Below are 18396 nucleotides of genomic sequence, written 5' to 3'. Positions count from 1 at the left end.
TTTCCGTAAGCCGTAAAGCATGGCAACATGGCAAGTTCTAAAAATAGATTGTGGCTCGCACAAGCAGCGCACACGGATATAGTAAAGGTACGCTGGTGAGTGTAGCGCGCGGGCGCGTTGCTAACACGATACCAATACAGTGTCTTCTGCACCGACGAAATGCCGTCGTTGGCCTCCTGTTTCTCACTCCAGTCAGAATATATCCTAGAGGGCGTAAGAGAACACCGAAAAATTCGAGTCCCGCCAACTCCCGTAAGGCTGGCAGTCTTTAACAGTATCTCGTCGGTGGTAACAGCACCGACGAGTATCTCTGTGTTTGACATTATTAAGGATTACCGACCGTCGGTAATTATACAGATACTTTGCGCTTGGCGCTAGAAACCACTGATTTTTAATACCGTGACAAATCTGCTCTCATTCTTCCTCCCACTTCCTCCACGACTGTATTTTACCACATGTTTTGTGTTTACCTGTTGTGATTAAATAAATGTTCGTTAACAGTATCTCTATAGTCGTGTAACAAAATGAAAGTCAAAGTGTTATCAAGAAATCCGGACGATTATTTACGAGAAACGTCGCGTGATATTTGCAAAGGTTAGTGATATTTAAACGTTTGTTGTCTTTCCTGTTGCTTTGAACAAAATGATATTTTTCAGTATTTTTTACGTTCGTAAATTCTTCATTTAGCTCGACATTATTTGTCACTTACTTTACTGCTTTATACTCTACATTTGTTAATAATACCACAATTACTTACTACGTAATGTTACAACTGTAGCATTTCTCATGTACATGATGTGTTCAGTTCCTAGGAACTATGATCCAGCTTTACATCCTTTCGAAGCAGCCAGAGAATATACCAGGGCAGCAAATGCAGTGAAACTAGACAGGGTATTTGCGAAACCTTTCATAGGAAGTTTAGAAGGCCACAGGGATGGGATATCTAAACTTTGCAAACATCCCTCGGAATTATCTACGCTTGTCAGCGGAGCATTTGACGGTGAAGTCAAAGTATGGAATATTACTCAGAAAACCTGCGAGCGTACATTTTTAGCGCATGACGGTATAATACGTGGCATTGTGTATAGCATAAATGCCAGCCATATTATCACCGTTGGTGATGACAAAACTATTAAACTGTGGAAAACAGAAAAACCATTATTCGGTGCAGAGGAGGAACCTGTAAACACAATCATCAGCAAAGTAAGATTAAAAGAATCGGAACGAGAATTTGTTTTCGCCTTCTCATTTTCAAAAGCGCTACATAAAAGATCAATCTAGACCGCTGTCTTCCTTGAAAGTAATATTTTTACGTTTACGAGGCATAATTTGCATTATTTGGCAGCATGTAGCTGTCGCAGCTTTATGCTTTCGAAATGAGAAGGCGCATCCCGTACCCTTGCAATCCTGGAAACCAAACTAAGCCCTCGAAAGAATCCGAACAAGAAGAATTTGTTCTCGATACAGAATTTAGATTAAGATAAGCATATGATTTGCAACATGTTGTAGACCATGATTAGTGGAATTTCTCATCATCGATATCGACCTATATTCGCAACATGTGGAGAAGCATGCCACCTTTGGGAAGAAACCAGAAATGAACCGATCAAGACGTTCAGATGGGGCGTTGATAGTTTATACGATGTTAAATACAATCCAGTACAGTCAAATCTACTTGGTAAAACTTACGATTAACTCTTACTGACGCAGAGAAATAATTTTCGATAAAATCATGAACATATCTGAATATATTTCGTAGCTGCTTGCGCAAGCGACCGTAGTATCATCTTGTACGATGCTAGAGAAACAGGTCCTCTACGGAAAGTATTCATGAGGCTGAGAACCAATAAGTTGTCGTGGAACCCCATGGAAGCTGTAACTTTCACATGCGCTAACGAAGACTATAAGTACGTTGACGAAAAGCATATTATTACAGGGAAAAATAGTTTCATTGTAAAAATACATAACGAAGTATTAATATCTCCGCTTCAGTTTATATACTTACGATATACGAAAATTGAACACACCAAAAACTGTACACATGGATCACGTGGAGGCTGTGATCGACGTTGACTATTCTCCGACTGGAAGAGAATTTGTGACTGGCAGTTACGATAGATCGATTCGCATTTTCGAGTCTCACAAGGGTCGTTCCCGAGAAATATACCACACGAAACGTATGCAAAGATTAACGTGCATATCGTGGTCTTTGGATAATAAATATATTGTGAGCGGCAGCGACGAAATGAATATCAGAATTTGGAAGTCTAAGGCGTCGGAGAAGCTCGGTGTGGTGTGTTACAAAAATAACAATTCTTTTTATACTAACGTTATTAATAGGCTGGTTAACATCTGCTTTGCGTTTGAGAGAAGTATACTAAGTTTCTTCGAAATGATAATTTTAATGGGACCGTTAGGAACATTTGTATCGAATCGATTAACAAAATATATTATTTCAGTTGAAACCTAGGGAAAAGGCAAGTCTCAATTATAGTGACGCATTGAAAGAAAAGTTCGCAGCACATCCTCAAGTGAAACGAATTGCTCGGCATAGACAGGTTCCGCATCACGTTTACACAGCAAGAGAGGAGCTGCGTACGATTCGCGACAAAACTAAACGGAAGTATGTGTCGAAGAAAAATGAGATTCTTATAGTGATTATTCTGGACTATTTCTTATTACTTTGTTTGTTTATAGGGAGGCTAACAGGCGTACTCATTCGAGACCGGGAACTGTGCCGTTTGTTTCGGAGAAAGAGAGACACATTGTTCGAGAGGACGTTTAATGACAAATTACAATTGTATCATCTGTTTTCCTTTTTTTATAAATTTCATAATAAAATTGAACGTTTACCGATCAGTTTAAAGGACGAGTGGAACGGTGAGCAATAACGTTACCTCGTAGACTAAATTATATTATTTTATTTATCGTTTATTGTAATAAATAATTTTATTAAAATTATACAACGCATCGCTATAATGATTCGTAAACCGTTACAAACTTCAAGCAGTGATTAATGTCTCGCTTAGCGTAGGTTACGACGATTAATTAATTTTCTCATTCGTTTTCTTTGCGTATTTACCTTAGCAGACGTTAATTAATTTCGCGGTACAAAGACACGTCTCTGTACCATACTCTCGATTATCCAAGCACAATGAATCCTCATAAACTAGCTAAATCATGCGCTGAACTCTTTATTAGTTTTTTTTTGTGTAGTTTTCAAAGCGATTTGTCGTTTGCGCCTCTTACATGCACATTACTTTTTGAAGTCCGCATTATAGCTGCTATGCGTTTCCCGTCGAGTTTCCATAAGTCAAACAAGTTCGCCAGATTTTCGAAATCTTTCTCACTGTTCATCGCTAAAATATTCGAGCACCTATCAATCAAATTTTACACGAGATCATGCGTTCGCAAAATTAATAGGTACATGAAAATCTATTTTCTAGTGACATTGGTTTTACGAAAAATGAGCAGACGTAATTTAAAACGGTAAATATATCGGAAGAATTTAAAAATACTGTTACATTATCTTCAACCTATTTAACATATTGAGAGTGATAAACATCCGCCGTTTTAATTATAAGGGTGCGTTTATACCGAGTTTCCCGCGAACATCTGCCATAAATTTCGAGCGGGTTGACGGGCCCGTCAAAAAAAAGGTCTCTATCTTTTAGGTAAACTTCCGATAGCTTCCCTTTGAATAGAGACCCATAGAGACCTTTTTTTGTGCCACGCACAGCGGGCCTCGTCAACCCGCTCGAAATTTATGGCAAACGTTCGCGGGAAACTCTGTATCAACACACCTTTAGAGAGCTAACACACACACACGTATTCTTAGAAAATAGATTTCAATATACTTTGAATAATGATGATCGCGGATTCCACGCAAAATTTGTTTAATATAGAGGCTGGTCGATTATTTTTGGAGATCAACTGTGAACACATAAATGGTAGCATGAAATCGGATCCTCACGCATAAATTCTCGTGAGCTTATTAAAATACTATTTCATAATTTTCCGGTTATCTCGTCTGTCGTGTATTGTTTCGTATAAATTGACGGTCCTGTATTATGTATAACGTGATCCAATACGTTCGTATCGTTTGGTGGAGGGGTTGGCAGTTACATTAAGTAAATTGATTGTTCTCTCTCTCGCTCTCTCTTTGTTTTTTAATATCCTGTGCACTGAAGAAATAAAATCGAGAAGTAGCAGTCGCGCGAATGTATATTCTCCTTAAACGTTCTACGGTCCTCGGCATACAAAAAGCAGCATACGTTCCTTCGTTTCGCTAGACGATATCGGCTGATACACACACATAATCTGTCCTTAGGTTTCCCCCTTAATATTCACTATGCGTACGCGAATTCTGTACAAGACTAGGTTAGTCGACCGATTAAATTACCACTTCGAAGTTATTCTCTCTGTCGGCTTTGATATTCCACGGAAATCTACGCTTCGTCCTGCTACGGTTATTCGAACCCGTAAAAACGCGAACTAGTCTGATCCATCACGCTCCGAGATGAAACGCTATTCGAGTAAACTCGGTCCTGTAGCTTATGCTTGAATTGCAATTTCATTTGAAAAATAAATGTCCATCGCGTACGCGTTCTGCATCATTTCAAGTAGGAACATTTCTAACTCGCAACGAAGAAACTTTGAAAGAATTCGAAAAATTCAAGATGCGGTTGGAATAGCAAGAATAAAACATAAGAACACAGCAAAAGTTTATTTTCGTGATAAAATTGCGAACATAAGCGACAGGATAGCGACTCAGTATCTACGTATTGTGGATCGTTATTAGACAGCGGATCTTTATGCGAAATAAAAATGTTCTATTTGAATTGCAACAAACCGGAGAGGAACAGAAATTGATTTTCTTTTTTAATACGTTCGAAATCCGCTGTCTAATCGTTATAAACTATCGGAATATTTCTCGGAAGCAGGGAAAAGTGTCTGTATCCAAATAATTGAAAAGAAAAATGTTTTATAGCGTTGTCTCGCCTTATAATAAATAACTATGTGTTCAGTTCGCGTCTTTACGGTTTCGGATCACTACGCGCCGGTGTTCCAAGGACACAGCTCTTTGCAACGCTGCCGTCGAGTTCTCTCAATTAAATATAAGTAGTATATGGTAGAACAATAATTATAATTTATATACATATAAACACATGTACATCAATTTTCTTTTCCGGAACACGCTGTTATAGCCGCGTGAAACGTTAATGAATCCCGGGAACCATTCTCTCCCTCTCGCTTCATCTCTCTGATCGAAAATCATAATCGCCGACGTAGGAGCCTAATTAAAAATCGCGGCAGTACGTTGCCGGTAGACTTTCAAGACTTCGTTTCTCGATAACGACCGTCGGTAACGTTATCAACACGAAACCTCTCGCTTTCTAAACTAAATTCGATCATGCCATAACGCCAATAAATTTTCACCAGTCCGCTCGAAACGAAATCCACACTGAAGACAGTCGCAATAACATTAAAAAATATACTCATCTCGTCCTTACGTTAACGTTCCGTCGCGCAGAAGAAACTCTGCTGCGGTCTAATTAATGTTTAACGATTTGATTTCGCAGCGCTGGGGCGTCACGCGACGCCGAAATGTTGATTTGTCTTTTGATTTTGATGTTTCTTCGCGTGCGAAAAGCTAGATCAGGTTTCCTTGTTGCGTGTCTGTCGATTTTTGATTCGCTTCTCATTCTCGTTTAATTATAGTGATCTCTACATTCCTTATTTTACATATAGTAACGCTCCCGCGATCTTCCACGCGTCGCTCAGCGAAAGTACAGCAGTGCTCGCTTCATAGTCGCACACTCAGAACCATTTTACATTACTTCTGCATTGAAAGAATTTGTCTCCATTAGTCTCAGTTTTAGAGCGTCATTTTGTACAAGTAAAATTTCGAAATTTAACAATTTTCTCTCCTAAACACAACGACATATATTTCTATAACATCGTAAACATTTAAACATATCTAAACAATTTTTGAAGGGCGCGAGACGTTTTGAACGCACTACTAAAAACGGAAGTCAGATAATAATATATTTTCCTACAAATGATTATAACAAGTCGGAAATAACACAACAATGTTCATTATCTCTTCTGGTTTCTTCACTAACTCGTGTACCTTTTATTTCTTTTCGTCGATGATGCATACAATCCAGCAATTGTGTTCGCACATCCACAAAGTGGGTTTAAGAGCACAAAGTATGTATAGCAGTTAAAGTAACAATTCCAATTCGCATGTAGTCAATAAATATCTTGAAATACGCTTGTATGCAAAGCTACTGAACAGAATAAATCTTTTCAATTACAATTTCGAATACCGTTCGTACATTATCAACAGAGATAACCTAATCTCTGGAATCATTTCCAAATATTCTTCGGCGTAAAACTGAGAAATTGGAATACTATCTTATTCAAATAGAACCATTTCGATCACTATTTTCAATACTTAAAAATTTGCCGAACTCTGAGACGATGTTATCAATGAAGAAATAACTGTCTCAAGAATTTCGGATTGTTATTTTCCTGTGTGGGAAATTCCTCATCGAGAGGAAGTAGTTCGACGAAGTGGTGGGGAGAGCCAGCGAGCCTCGAGCGAGGTGATACGCGCCCATTAAGCGAGCACTACTGCACTATAGTACGGTTCTATGTCGCGTGGCGTTCTTCATGTTCGATCAAGAAATTCCTTTGTTCTTTGATAAGCATGCTCGGACACAAAACGGCGCGGTATCCGCGAGGGGATCGCGATCTCATTGTTCCATGTGTCCCGATGTTGCCCCGTGCAATCGTGTGCACGATCGTGTATATTTTTCTTCTTTCTTTCTTTTCTTTTCTTTTTTATTTCATTTAAAGCGCAATTCAGTCTGTTATCTCGGAATGAATTCGCCTCGGTCGCATGAAATTGCGAAGAACGAGTGGCTCGCAAGGAATGAACACCGGGTTCGGGTCGGTTTGATTGTCAGATTCATTCTAAACGTTCAAGTCGGCCATCATCTTGCGGAAGTCGGCGAGGGTATTGTAATCGGGATCCGAATCGATGTCCGCGAAATCTTTGTTCGAATCGCTTTTCACGAAGCTGGGGTTGTATCGGCTTAATGACAATGGGCACGGCAGTAATTCTGGCATCACCGAGTGGTGGGTAATTAGGGCAGTCAGTGTCGTGAACTCCTTTGTGAAGCCCTGCAACAAAAAACCAGAGAAAAAACACTGTAATTAATAGTTGCTCCCAATGTTAATTATGCTTGAGCTCCCTGTCTTAATGGGAACAAGAGCAACGGCGATCCCCACGCAATTCCGACGACCCCCCCCTCGTAAACAAATGACATGTTGATCGACCGCTTTCGGAATTACAAATCATTCTGGTTCTAGCGCGAAATGATTTCGTGCATAATCTTGGTGATTCGAACATGATCAACTATAGTCAGAGTTGTGCTATATATAATTCGTTCACTGTTTCAAATTGTGCCTACTTTTTTAATTTTTTAAATTCTTGTCAGAAATGCATAAAATCCGGAGTACAGTGCTGAATAATATTGTCTACTGTTAAATGTACGTTTTTATTTGAAACGCTCAAATTATGGGCTTGAATCGGATTTACAAAATTTGAAGTAATCTTTGGAAACGTTGCCGACCATTAAAATCTGCTCGACCGATTCGCGGATAGCAATTATGTCCTCAGGTTAAACAGCTCGTATTTTTTAACAGATTTCGAGCCGAATGAACGAATAATATGAAAAGAGGGAGAGTTTTGCAACCGAATCGCTTTGTACGGGAATGTTAATTAGTACGATGCAACGTCGCGCTCGCTACGGCCGTAGCTTTCCGTTCTGAAACACGATAATGGGAGATACCGTGCGAGCATAACGTTACTACGGTTGTGCATTTTGCTGTTTGGCCGCGTGTATTTAAATGATCGAACTTCCCTTGTAGGATAAATTAAATGGGTCCGCGGACTTTGATAATCTCTGAAACCAGTATAAATGAGTTTCGCTGGATGTACCGTGGGGAAATCAAAACTCTTCCCCTCCCCCCTCTCTCACTCTCTCCCTCTTTTCGCCCGGAATTGCATTGCTCTAGTAATACGTCGTGAGATTCGAATACGTACGACACACGTTGATATTGACGCCGGCTTGTTTAGCCCGCAAATAATGTATTACTATTCAAATTCCCCATTCATTTTCCATTAATGTTTTCGTCGGGTTTAGATTACCAAATATTCGCAGGACACTTGTAAATCGACAAGCGTGTAATCGATTTCAATGTCCTTGAAACATGTTCTCAAGGTCTCAACATTCTGAACAATATTCCCCTTTCGAATTTTTCTCGGTCGGTTTCAGTTTACGAGATATTCGCAAAAGAAACTTGTACATCTTCCAAAGTTATAATTAGACTGCGGATGTTTATGCAGTTTCCAAGTTTTCTAGACAAATTCGGAGAAAGTGGAATCTTTTAAAATCCTATTTTCAGTGGGAATAGCCATTTTAGATCCTAAATAAATACGAATTGTATTAAATTCTATTGATTTTAATATTGTAGCAAAAGAGATTCGTAGTCTAATCATAATTCAAGGTCTAAAAATTTAGATAGACACAGTCTTGTTGTTTTTATAAAGTAGTTTAACAATAGTCACTTTTATTTCCCGGTGTTAAAATTATTAAGAGATTAGATAGGTACATTTTTATTTAATTTCTGTTTCTCACTTTACTGTTTCTGTTTTCATAAGGGGTCGAAAATGTCACGAGAATCGCACCCGTTTGGTTCACAGCGGAGTCTGCTGTTTTTACGAACGGTTTAACCCGGCTCCAGCGAAAGTGTTAATTATCGCAGTCTAGGGCAGCCGGTTTACAAGCGTTTAAAGACGTTTTATATGGAAGTCCGAGGCCGGGGGCGAAGACGTTGAAAAGGGGATTTACCTTGATTTTGTAGCCTTTGTTCGTACGCTTTATAAGATAATGGGCTATTCCGCTTGGCTGGAATTCGCGCGGCACTCGAAGCGAAAGGGCATAACATCCGGGTTTACTGGTGCTCTCGCGCACCATGAACGCTCCTTCCGGTTCTTGGCTCAACACTTCCAGCGTTATTTCCCTGAAATCATAAATGACCGCGGCACCGTTAGACTGGGAAACAAATCACCGACAATAATCGAAGAATTGGTCGACGAAAATCGGTCCACCGTAACACTGAACCCAACAACTATCTCAATTGAAATTTTAAAGCTCAGACGATATAAGAATAATAAGCAAAATTTAGAAAATATAGGAAAATTTGGGCGCATTTCATTTATCCATTTTTATTTCATAATATGCGCAGAGTTAAGGTTAAACTTGGAGATATTTTAACTGGAAAATTAAACATTTCTTCCGATCTAGAATACTTCCATTCCCTATGATTTTTGAAATTCTGTGGATATGAAATTGGTAAAATACCTCGTACAATGCCTAAATGTTTAGTAATCGATTAGATACCGATATATTTAATAATGTAAGCAATATTTTGAATAATGGTACAGCAATTTTTAGTGGTGCCTCAGAGGGGACAACCGAGTGCAAAGGGTTAATAGGAACTAAATTGGAAAAAATAATGACGAACCTTGGTATCCCAGCTTGGAACCACGGGGCTTTACGCAACTCGGCTTCCTCGCTGCGATTGTTCAAGCTATCCGTTCTTTCCGGTAGAGGTGGTGGTGTTGGTGTTGATCCGTGAGTACTTCCGTCAGCAGGTACCGAACTGCTCGAGGTACTGATCTGAGATCTTCTTTTTGATTTAAATTCTGTCTCCGTTCCCGAGCTCGGAGAATTGTGCCCTATCCTATAAATGTTCAACAACGAATCTCCTCTTTAACTGTACAAATAACACATTCATTCATTCATTGCATTAACCCCCCTTAACATTCTCTTCACAGTTACAGCGATTAAAACGTCTTGGCTTCATTTATTTGAATGCTTAAGTATCGATTACTAGATTGTGGACTTTTATGCAAAATTAAAATTGTCTGCCTCGATTGCAAAAAGTAGAAACTAAATTGAATATTATTTCTTCCCTTAATGATTTTAACAGAGGCGAAATTATATATGGACATCTTCAATTTTTGAGATTTACCAACAATTTTGAATTTCATCTGCTCAATTACAAACGAATTAAATTGTATTTCATCTAGAAAGAAAGGCGCAACACTTGTTAGACGTTGTTGAGGTCTTCATCGCGAGTCCGACTCGTTAAACTCCGTCAAGGGGTTAATAGAAAAACGTTTAACGCGAGATTAGGGATGATGGGATTACCTGTTGTTCTCGATGTTGAAATTCTTCGCGGTGATGGACGCATTGATAGTGTTATCGAGGCTCTCGGAAGGGGGTATTTTGTTGTAGTTCGGCCTGGTGCCCTCGGAGTCGATGATAGCCTCGTTTATGTAACCCCCAGAATGCGGCCTGTTCGAGGGGCTCGTCGGCGTGCTACTACCACTGACGAGGGGGCAGCTGTCATCCTCACCGTTCAATCCATGAACGTCACGTCCACCTGTCCAACCCATCGCCAACTGCTTTATCCGAGCCGGCTTGTCCGTTAGCCTCTTGTACGAGTTAAGTTGTGTCGGTGAGTTGCTCTCGTCGCTGCTCGGTGTACTTTGCTGAGAGATACTCTTTGGCTCGTCCTCGTTCGTTATGGGTCCGAGAACGTTCGTGAAGTTGTGCGTCGGTCGTAGACCGGGAATCGTGTTCGGTGTCTGCATCCGCAAAAAGACAAAATTTATTTACTCTAAAGCTACTGTGCACTGAAAGTCATTCAAATGTTTCAGCTTACAGAGAAAACTCTGTTCATTTAGATTTTCTTAGATACAGAAATTCGTCGAAACAGTTTCCATGTTTCCCTGTTCATCATTTCAATAATTGTAAAATGAGAAATATAAAACCGGTCATTTGACCGACAGTGTTTAAATTCAAGAGTTTACGAATTTTTTCGGAAGTGTCAGTGATGTAATCTCCATTTTACTCGGTGGGGTAGTTGGTCCGGACCTTTTTCTACCTTTTCTACATTAATTACATCGATTTTCATGCCGTGGAAGTGCAGTCACGTGACAAAACTAGCAAAGAACTAGAATCTAGCTAGATTTGATTAAACATTGTGTTGGTATTTGTTCAAAGTTCGAGTTCCCAATAAAATTTCAAACGTAGCACCGTCGGTGCCGCGTAGCGACGTCTCCATTTAAACGACGGGGCCGTAGACCCGTGGCTAGAGACTATTAAGTGCCGTGAAATAACACGGGAACGGTTCTTAAAAACGCCGTTCGGTAGAAATACGAGGAATTAGAATTCATGGTTGTACCTTCACGCTGGCGAGTCGCAGCGTGGGCGAGCCGGCGCTGCCGAGCTGTACGTTCATGTCCGCCGTAGACGAACCGCTTCCAGTTCTGGACGTGGGCGACGTTCGACTTTTCAGCCACGAATTCGAGGATGAATTTCTGCAACCACCTCCCACGCCGGCGATCGAACTGTCGCCAGCCACCGATTTGTTCTGCAATCATACGCATTCGATCCGTTAGGTTAGCCAGAAATCGTGCCACGTAATCATTAATCTGTTACGGGCTATGTAGTATCTCTGTAATTGTCGTATAACTCGGTCGCGTGGTGGGGATAAAATCTGAACAGTTGCAATTTATTTCTTGGGGTATATACTATTGGAAAAATGATCAAACATTTCGATAGACACATTCTTGTTGTGTTTATAAAATAATTTTGTTTATAAACCTAGTGTTAAGGGGGTAGACTCGTTTCTAGGATTGCAAGGGTGCGGGACGCGCCTTCTCATTTCTTGATAATGCAAATACGAGGTTTTTCAGTAGTCGGATCGCCCTCAAAAGTCCTATTTTTACGTTTACGAGGCGTAATTTGCAATATTAGCTTTAAGAAAATAGCTACATGCGCAGCTCTATGCTTCCGAATAATGCAAATAGGGGTAGCGATCGCGGCCTAGATTGATCTTTTATTCTAACGCTTTTAACTACTGAAAATCCCCATATTTGCATTATATATTATTCCTGGAAAAACGAGTCTAGCCCCTTAAAGCGAATGTGAAATTGTTAGGTTGCTATTACGAACGATCTGAGCTATAATTTTTGTTCTTCTTCTGTTGAAAGGTTAACTATTAGTACACGTCCTTCAAATTTTGGAGCACAACACGTAAGCTTGCTCGGTAACCTTGAAATTGCTTCAATGCCACCGAAATCCTCGGTTTATCCTACGCAACATAATTACCAACGATGTAATTGCGTTGAATGTTTAACAGGTTGACGAGTTGAATCCGTGGATCGTGTTTGCGGCCAGAGAGTTTACACGATATTGTTCCGAGAATAGTTGAGCGGTGTAATATCGAAACTGACTGTGTCCCGTCTAATCCGATTTAAGGTAGAGCTAATGGACTTGCTGAATATTTAAACGCCAGCAGTTTCGAACTGTTGTACATTTGTTGTTCGTGAAGATTGAAATCAGTGTTCGGACTGTACTTTGATAAAGTAGAATCGGGCTCGACTGCAAAACAGATTGCAATAAACGTCTTGGTGCTTTTAAAGAATGAACAGGAGTAGTTTAGCGATACTATACACCTCACGTCGAGGTGTACGAGGATTGGATGGCAGGTCCGACGAGACTTGGAAACCGATAAATAGTTTATCGACGGTGCACTACGATTCCCAGGACGATTGCGTAGGGAGAACTAGCGGGCAGACCACGACGGACTGACCGTTTACTTGGAAACGCGACGGAGTCGGCAGACTTGGGTCGAATTTATAATTAACGCGGCCTGTAAAATGGGACACCTCTACTGGAGTCGGATCGCCCTGCAACGCCGCGCCACGCGTCGTTTATTTTCCCCTGGTCATCTATTTAGAAAAATGGATACGGAGGATACCGGTCTATTTTCATACCTTTTTACCACGTTTTTATTAGCTCGCTTTCTTGTTTGTTTGTCTGTTCGGTGACAAATTTTGCAAATGATTTTAAACTAACTTCCTGATGAACTAGAGACTTGAAATCGGTTACATGCTAATACGGAAAATAGAAAATGGCGAAGTTGCGCACATTATCTCAATTTCCAGCGAAACCCAGCTTGCAAGGTAAAAGTGACTGGGATATAGAAAATAAAAAAATTGTTGGGTTTACTTGAACAAAAGTAAATTCTGGGCATTGAATGTATCTATTTAGAAAAATGGATCCGAAGGACATCAGTCTACGTTCATATTTTGTTACCACGTTTTTATTTTTAGTACAGAAAATACAAAAAATGGCGGAGTTGTGTAACATGATCTATGACCAGCAAAACCTTGATGGCTTGCTGCGCGGTAAAAGTGGCAGGAATATAAAAAATAAAAAATTGTCGTGTTCACTTAAGCAAAAATAGATTCTGTATGTTGGAAATTTGACGTAGCCCGTAGTTGCAGTGTTGAATGATCGAAGTCGGAGGTGGCATCCTTCCCGCGAAAGGATTTACTGTTGCGACTCATGTCCATTTCCAGGTACAAACTTTTCCGTGTCTCCCCGGGCTCTCTGGATTGCGAGAGAATTTCGTTCCTGATAAATGGTCCCGTTAAAATCCGGTGACAGGCAATTATTTGGAACGGTCGACCGTGAAAAATTGCTATCAAACGAAAAACGATCGAGGCAAAGGGCGGCTCTGTTGAGCAAACAGTGTCACGCTGCTTCGATCCGATGCGATGGTTTAAATAACGTTTGATAGCATCGCAATTTAATAACACAGTCAGCTTTCGTAGCGGGCTTAGACAGATAAAAAGTTAAATTGCTAGATTTCATTGCGTGTAGGTCTTTAAAAAGTGTCGCCCGAGTTTCCCGTGAAAGATTCATAAAAATGACCCAGTTCGCATGAGGTGGAAACGAGCGGACCCCTTTAAAGCGAAAGTGTCTCGGCGACAATGCGAAGGGACAGGGAAAATACATACCCACGAGGACCGGGTCTCCTGTTTGTCTTTGCGATAGGGTGGCGATGACTGCGGTGAGATCACATCCTGAAGGATCGGTTGGCGCTGGAGTTGCGCCACGTATGCCATACGAAAAGCATTGCCGACAAGGGTGTTCAACTCCTCGGCCTGCAATCAGATCGGTGACGAATGACTCAAAGTACAAATCGTATCAAGACCCCTCTAAAATTACACATAGCACGGTATCGCACGATTAAAAGAAGAATCGGCGAGAAGCCACATTCCAAGAAATATTATTTTAATCAAACAAGGCTTTTCATAAATATTTAGAATCTCCTCAGGAAAGTTCCACGAAGTGTTCTTCACGTTCTTCATGTTCAGTACGACTATATTTTTCGCTGCGATCATACTCGCAACATTACACGCTTGTGGCGTCGAGGAGAAGGATGCTGGAGGAAACGGACACCGAGTGTAATCCATATGCTACGGTTGAAGAGAATGCTAACGGAAGCGAAGTCGATACGGAAAATAGACCAGCAGACTACGCGTCTGCTCCGCTTGTACGAGTACACTGTGTCCTCAAATTATTATAAAAAACGAATTTGGTGTCAGTACCGGGATTAATCACGTGACCGATCGGAAGCGTGGGGGACAAGTCTCAATCTACCGACGTATACTGTACCTAACTTCCATGCAGTCTTCGATAAATTGAAGATACGTGTGCTATCATGTATATCCAGGAGTGTATCTCGAGTGCCCTAATAATTTGAGCACCTACTGCACTCTGTACCGGTGACATTTATGAAGGAAACGCGGAGAAAAACGTGAGAGAGAGAGAGAGAGGAAGACGGAGAGGAAAAGCGGAGAGAGTATCGTGCGGAGAGCGCGAAGAGGGAGCAAGAAGGAAGAGGAAGAAAAATACGGGACAGGGGAGAGAGGCAGCCGCATTCGATACTATCCCAGAGGCTGCGGTCGCCGCTCGCCTAAGCCGGATATTCGAAATGGGAACCGAATGTGAGCCAACGCGATGGCGTCGGCGGCGGCTGGTGCTGTGACGTTCTTCATGTTTGCGGCCGAAATACTCGCCGGTTTGATATTCGCGTTTCAGGCCGCGCCGATTGCCAATGCTCGCCAGAATTTTATTCGACGCTGTCCGGCGACAGTGAAACAGGTCATCAGCGCAGGAAGTGTTCACCTATTCGAGCTTTACGATGGCGTCCTGTTTACACGGGCTCGTGGGGTTATGGTTGGCCGAGACGAATTTTTTGGGAATCGATGACACTGTCCGAGAACGATCGGTATAACTGGTCGGTTTATTGGGTGATCGCCAGATCCGTATCCCCTCTCTGTCGCGCGACAGATAAGGAACGCGTCACGTGACGGCGTTGTGGAGGGGGAAGGTTTCTATCATAAACACATCGGGATATAACTATTATTGCAGAATCTGAAAGTCAAAGAGTAACGCTCTCGAACTCTCCAGACATTTGAATTTTCCCATCCGCGACGCAAGTCAATTCTGCTTCTGGGTCTTAAGCAGGGGCGCAGTTATCTTCGGAACAATTGAAGTAAGAAACGCAGCCAGCGCGAACTCGTTGTCACAGGAGTCACGTTCACACGGAAGGCAGTTAAGCGATACGGAGACTACAATCGGATTAAATTTAACTGGCCGTTTAAGTCCGCTCGCCTGGCTCTGGATCACTTTCGTCGTGATTCCTACCTTCGCGCTGTATTAACTTTCTTATTCATTTCAATTTTCCGACTGATCCATCGCGGTAAAAGAGAACCGAACATTTTTCGCGAAGCGAACGGTTCGGTAAGTAGGTAATAGCCTTTTTACGTTTAAGGAACGCGCGTAATTTATGCGCATGCATCTCGCGCGGAACATTCCCGCGGAGAAACGTAAACGTCAACGGAACCGCAATATTTAGAATAACATTTTGATATTCGTAGAACCGGGTATCGCCGAGAGACCGTAAATGATAGTTAATTTATCGCCGCTTGTGCTCGCGAAGAGGGCAATAAATATCCGAGCGGCTGCAACGAAAGTTCTTATTTATGGCACTCGGGCAGAAGAGAAAATTTTTCAACGACTTACGCAATTTTCCGAAGTCAACAGCTCTTACATAATTATTTCTGTTCCCCGTGTCGAACTAAGCTTCGCAGCAACTTTCAACGCTGCAGCCTCCGCCGCGCCGCTGCCTGGCGAGTTTTCGCAGGAAAGTAAAACAAGGAGGATGCTCGCCGTGTTTCGAACTTGATAAAGTCGTAACGAATAAATTCGTTAACGAGATTTCTTCCGAACTAGTTAAAAATTTGCCAATTTCGGCAGCGGGGCCGTTGTTGTTCCGCTTTATCAAATCGGGAACCGACCAGCCTCGGTTAACGGTTCAACTTTCTTTTGTTTAAACTTCGCTTTTAATTTCCGGCCAATTTTATTGCACGTAACTTCCGTTTTAATCTGGCTAGCTCGAAAAAATCCCTCCAAATTAAATAAATTAAAAATAAGCACGATTCAGACTTGTCACGTGACCAATACTGGTAGAGAGGGGATAACTTTCTCCCCAGAATCTGGAAACAAGACATTCGACCACCCCAAATTCCCTCTGTGTCCGCCATCACAATCAATCGACCATCGCGTTGTCTTTCGAACCGAGCAGACCGACTCGCACAAAAGCTTCCTCTAAATTGTTCTGCCCGAAAAAAAACTCGCGGAACAAAGGCCGGGGATTCAGGCAGTAGAAAGAAATTTGCAAAAATTCGGGGAGACGTGGGCACAATGCGTCCCTCTCGTACAGAGTCGATCGACCTAGCGGCGGTTAGGTAAGTCGGGCCTCGTGTAAGGGGATGGTGGTACTCTCATTCCTGTTCGCACAATGCATCGTCTTTTAGGTGGTTTCTCTCTCTCTCAGAGACACGTACACGCACATCGTGAAACGCACAGTCAACATTCGCGCATTAATACGCACAGAGCCGTGGGCTTTTATGAGCTTTGGAAAAGAGAGCGATAGACTTCTACCCTTCCACCTGTAATCCCAGGCTGTTTTCACCGTGGCCGATGCGTGTTTGCCTCACGGCCTGGCAGGCAACGGCGTCGCCCGCGTTCGCAATCAAACTTGCGTCGACAGTACACTCCTGGACAAAATGATAGCATTCGTCCGCTATCTTTAATTTCTCGGAGACTAGAATTTCTCGATGAACATAATTGTTCCAAAAGGAAGAAACCGCTGATGTAAATACACTTCCCCTTCTACGACCCTGTTCCCCCACGCTCCCGCACGGTCACGTGACGCGTCTCCATCGTGCACGCGTCACAATAACACGTGACCAAAACCGGTAGAGAGACGGTAACCATTTTCATTGATACATTCTCCGGTGGGTTTCCAGAAATTAAAGATAGCTCGCTATCATTTTGTTCAGGAGTGTATCATTCTGAATCACGTACACACACGCGCACGATTTGTGGCTCTCTCGGTTAGCTTCACGTGTGGGCCCCCACGTACGCGACCATGGCGAACGGTCTGCGAACGCGTGTGCGTAACCAGGACCTTTCTAAACGCAGACACCGAGGCACTGGTCTAGCCAAGGGTTGCGACGTGAGTGCTTATTACACATTCAAGGCTTGCATTTGCACTGTGGCCTGCTGGAAAGCTGTACGCCATTTCCCTTCCCTTCCAACCCCACATGGATCTCCTCTCGCCTACACCGCCCCCGCAACCCTTACGGTCAGTCTTCTTCTTTCTATTCCTTCTCTCCGACTAAGGCCGGCTTTCGTTATACACATACGACATGCCACGGCCATTGCCGACCATCCGACAAAAAGATACTGCCGATGCACGCTCGCCGAGATTCTTTCCCCCGACATTTTCATTTCGTTTCGTTTCGCCGCGCTCTACCGCCTCCCATCCACCCCCTCCTCTCGCTCGCTGCCATTTTACGGTGGCCTGACGGTCTGCGGACGGGAATCGGCACCGATTCCGTTAGGGCAACGCGATGTCTCTGCAGAAATTCATTGTATAATTTATTTCGGCTTTTTTCGATCTGTGGTTTTAGTGATTTTTATGAATGTACAGTGAATTAATTTTTCCACCACTCTGTAGAACACCATTTTCCCAATGTAATAATTTTGTTACACTAATTTTGGTATAATTTGTTTCTTCCTAACTTTTTAATTGATTTGAGCGATTTTAAAGAGTTTGCTAAAATTAATTACAAAGATAGGGAGAAGTTAATTATTACAAAATTGGTCTTTCAAAATTGTTACATTAGGGAAATGGTGTTCTACAGAGTGGCGATAAAATTAATTCACTGCAACTTCTTAAAAATAACTGCAATCAATTGGGTTAAAAATTTAAGTAGAATAATAAATCATGCAAATATTTTGGTGTCAGAGTTAATTTCCCAGGGTTCATTGGGGAAATGGTGCTATACAGAGTGGTGGAAAAATTAATTCTCTGTAAATTCTT

General features: G+C 41.9%; 2 protein-coding genes across 14 annotated transcripts in view; one reads left to right on the top strand and one right to left on the bottom strand.

The window, feature by feature from the left end:
• Positions 1 to 399: 399 nt before the first annotated feature.
• Positions 400 to 7112, top strand: LOC143217297 (DDB1- and CUL4-associated factor 13). Its single transcript, XM_076441418.1, has 7 exons — positions 400 to 594; positions 806 to 1203; positions 1510 to 1678; positions 1760 to 1907; positions 1993 to 2293; positions 2460 to 2623; positions 2698 to 7112. Exons 1-7 carry the CDS (start codon positions 525 to 527, stop codon positions 2783 to 2785), a joined length of 1338 nt encoding a protein of 445 aa, XP_076297533.1. The 5' UTR covers positions 400 to 524; the 3' UTR covers positions 2786 to 7112.
• Positions 5200 to 18396, bottom strand: part of LOC143217291 (EGFR adapter protein) — a 209521-nt gene continuing 196324 nt past the window's right edge. For 11 of the 13 annotated variants that reach the window (XM_076441394.1, XM_076441389.1, XM_076441391.1 and 8 more), the window contains 6 exons: positions 13955 to 14101; positions 11329 to 11517; positions 10290 to 10729; positions 9601 to 9819; positions 8925 to 9096; positions 5200 to 7191 (listed from right to left, as the gene is read on the bottom strand). In XM_076441394.1, coding sequence (XP_076297509.1) covers positions 6982 to 7191; positions 8925 to 9096; positions 9601 to 9819; positions 10290 to 10729; positions 11329 to 11517; positions 13955 to 14101 — 1377 coding nt within the window. In that variant the 3' untranslated portion in view covers positions 5200 to 6981. The remainder of the gene's footprint in view (positions 7192 to 8924; positions 9097 to 9600; positions 9820 to 10289; positions 10730 to 11328; positions 11518 to 13954; positions 14102 to 18396) is intronic. The other 2 variants (XM_076441397.1, XM_076441402.1) reach the window with 1 other exon arrangement.

Source organism: Lasioglossum baleicum, chromosome 16 (genome assembly GCF_051020765.1).
Source record: "Lasioglossum baleicum chromosome 16, iyLasBale1, whole genome shotgun sequence".
In the NCBI taxonomy this organism is placed as follows: Eukaryota; Metazoa; Arthropoda; class Insecta; order Hymenoptera; family Halictidae; genus Lasioglossum; species Lasioglossum baleicum.
Note: the sequence above shows the minus strand (reverse complement) of the source record. Positions and strands in the feature narration are given on the sequence as shown.

Bases quoted from the DNA above. Each gene is read 5' to 3' on its own strand.
- LOC143217297 (XM_076441418.1), top strand. From the start codon at position 525: ATGAAAGTCAAAGTGTTATCAAGAAATCCGGACGATTATTTACGAGAA. The intron at 1,204-1,509 runs GTAAGATTAAAA...AACATGTTGTAG, and splicing joins TAAACACAATCATCAGCAAA to ACCATGATTAGTGGAATTTC. The intron at 1,908-1,992 runs GTACGTTGACGA...TCTCCGCTTCAG, and splicing joins TGCGCTAACGAAGACTATAA to TTTATATACTTACGATATAC.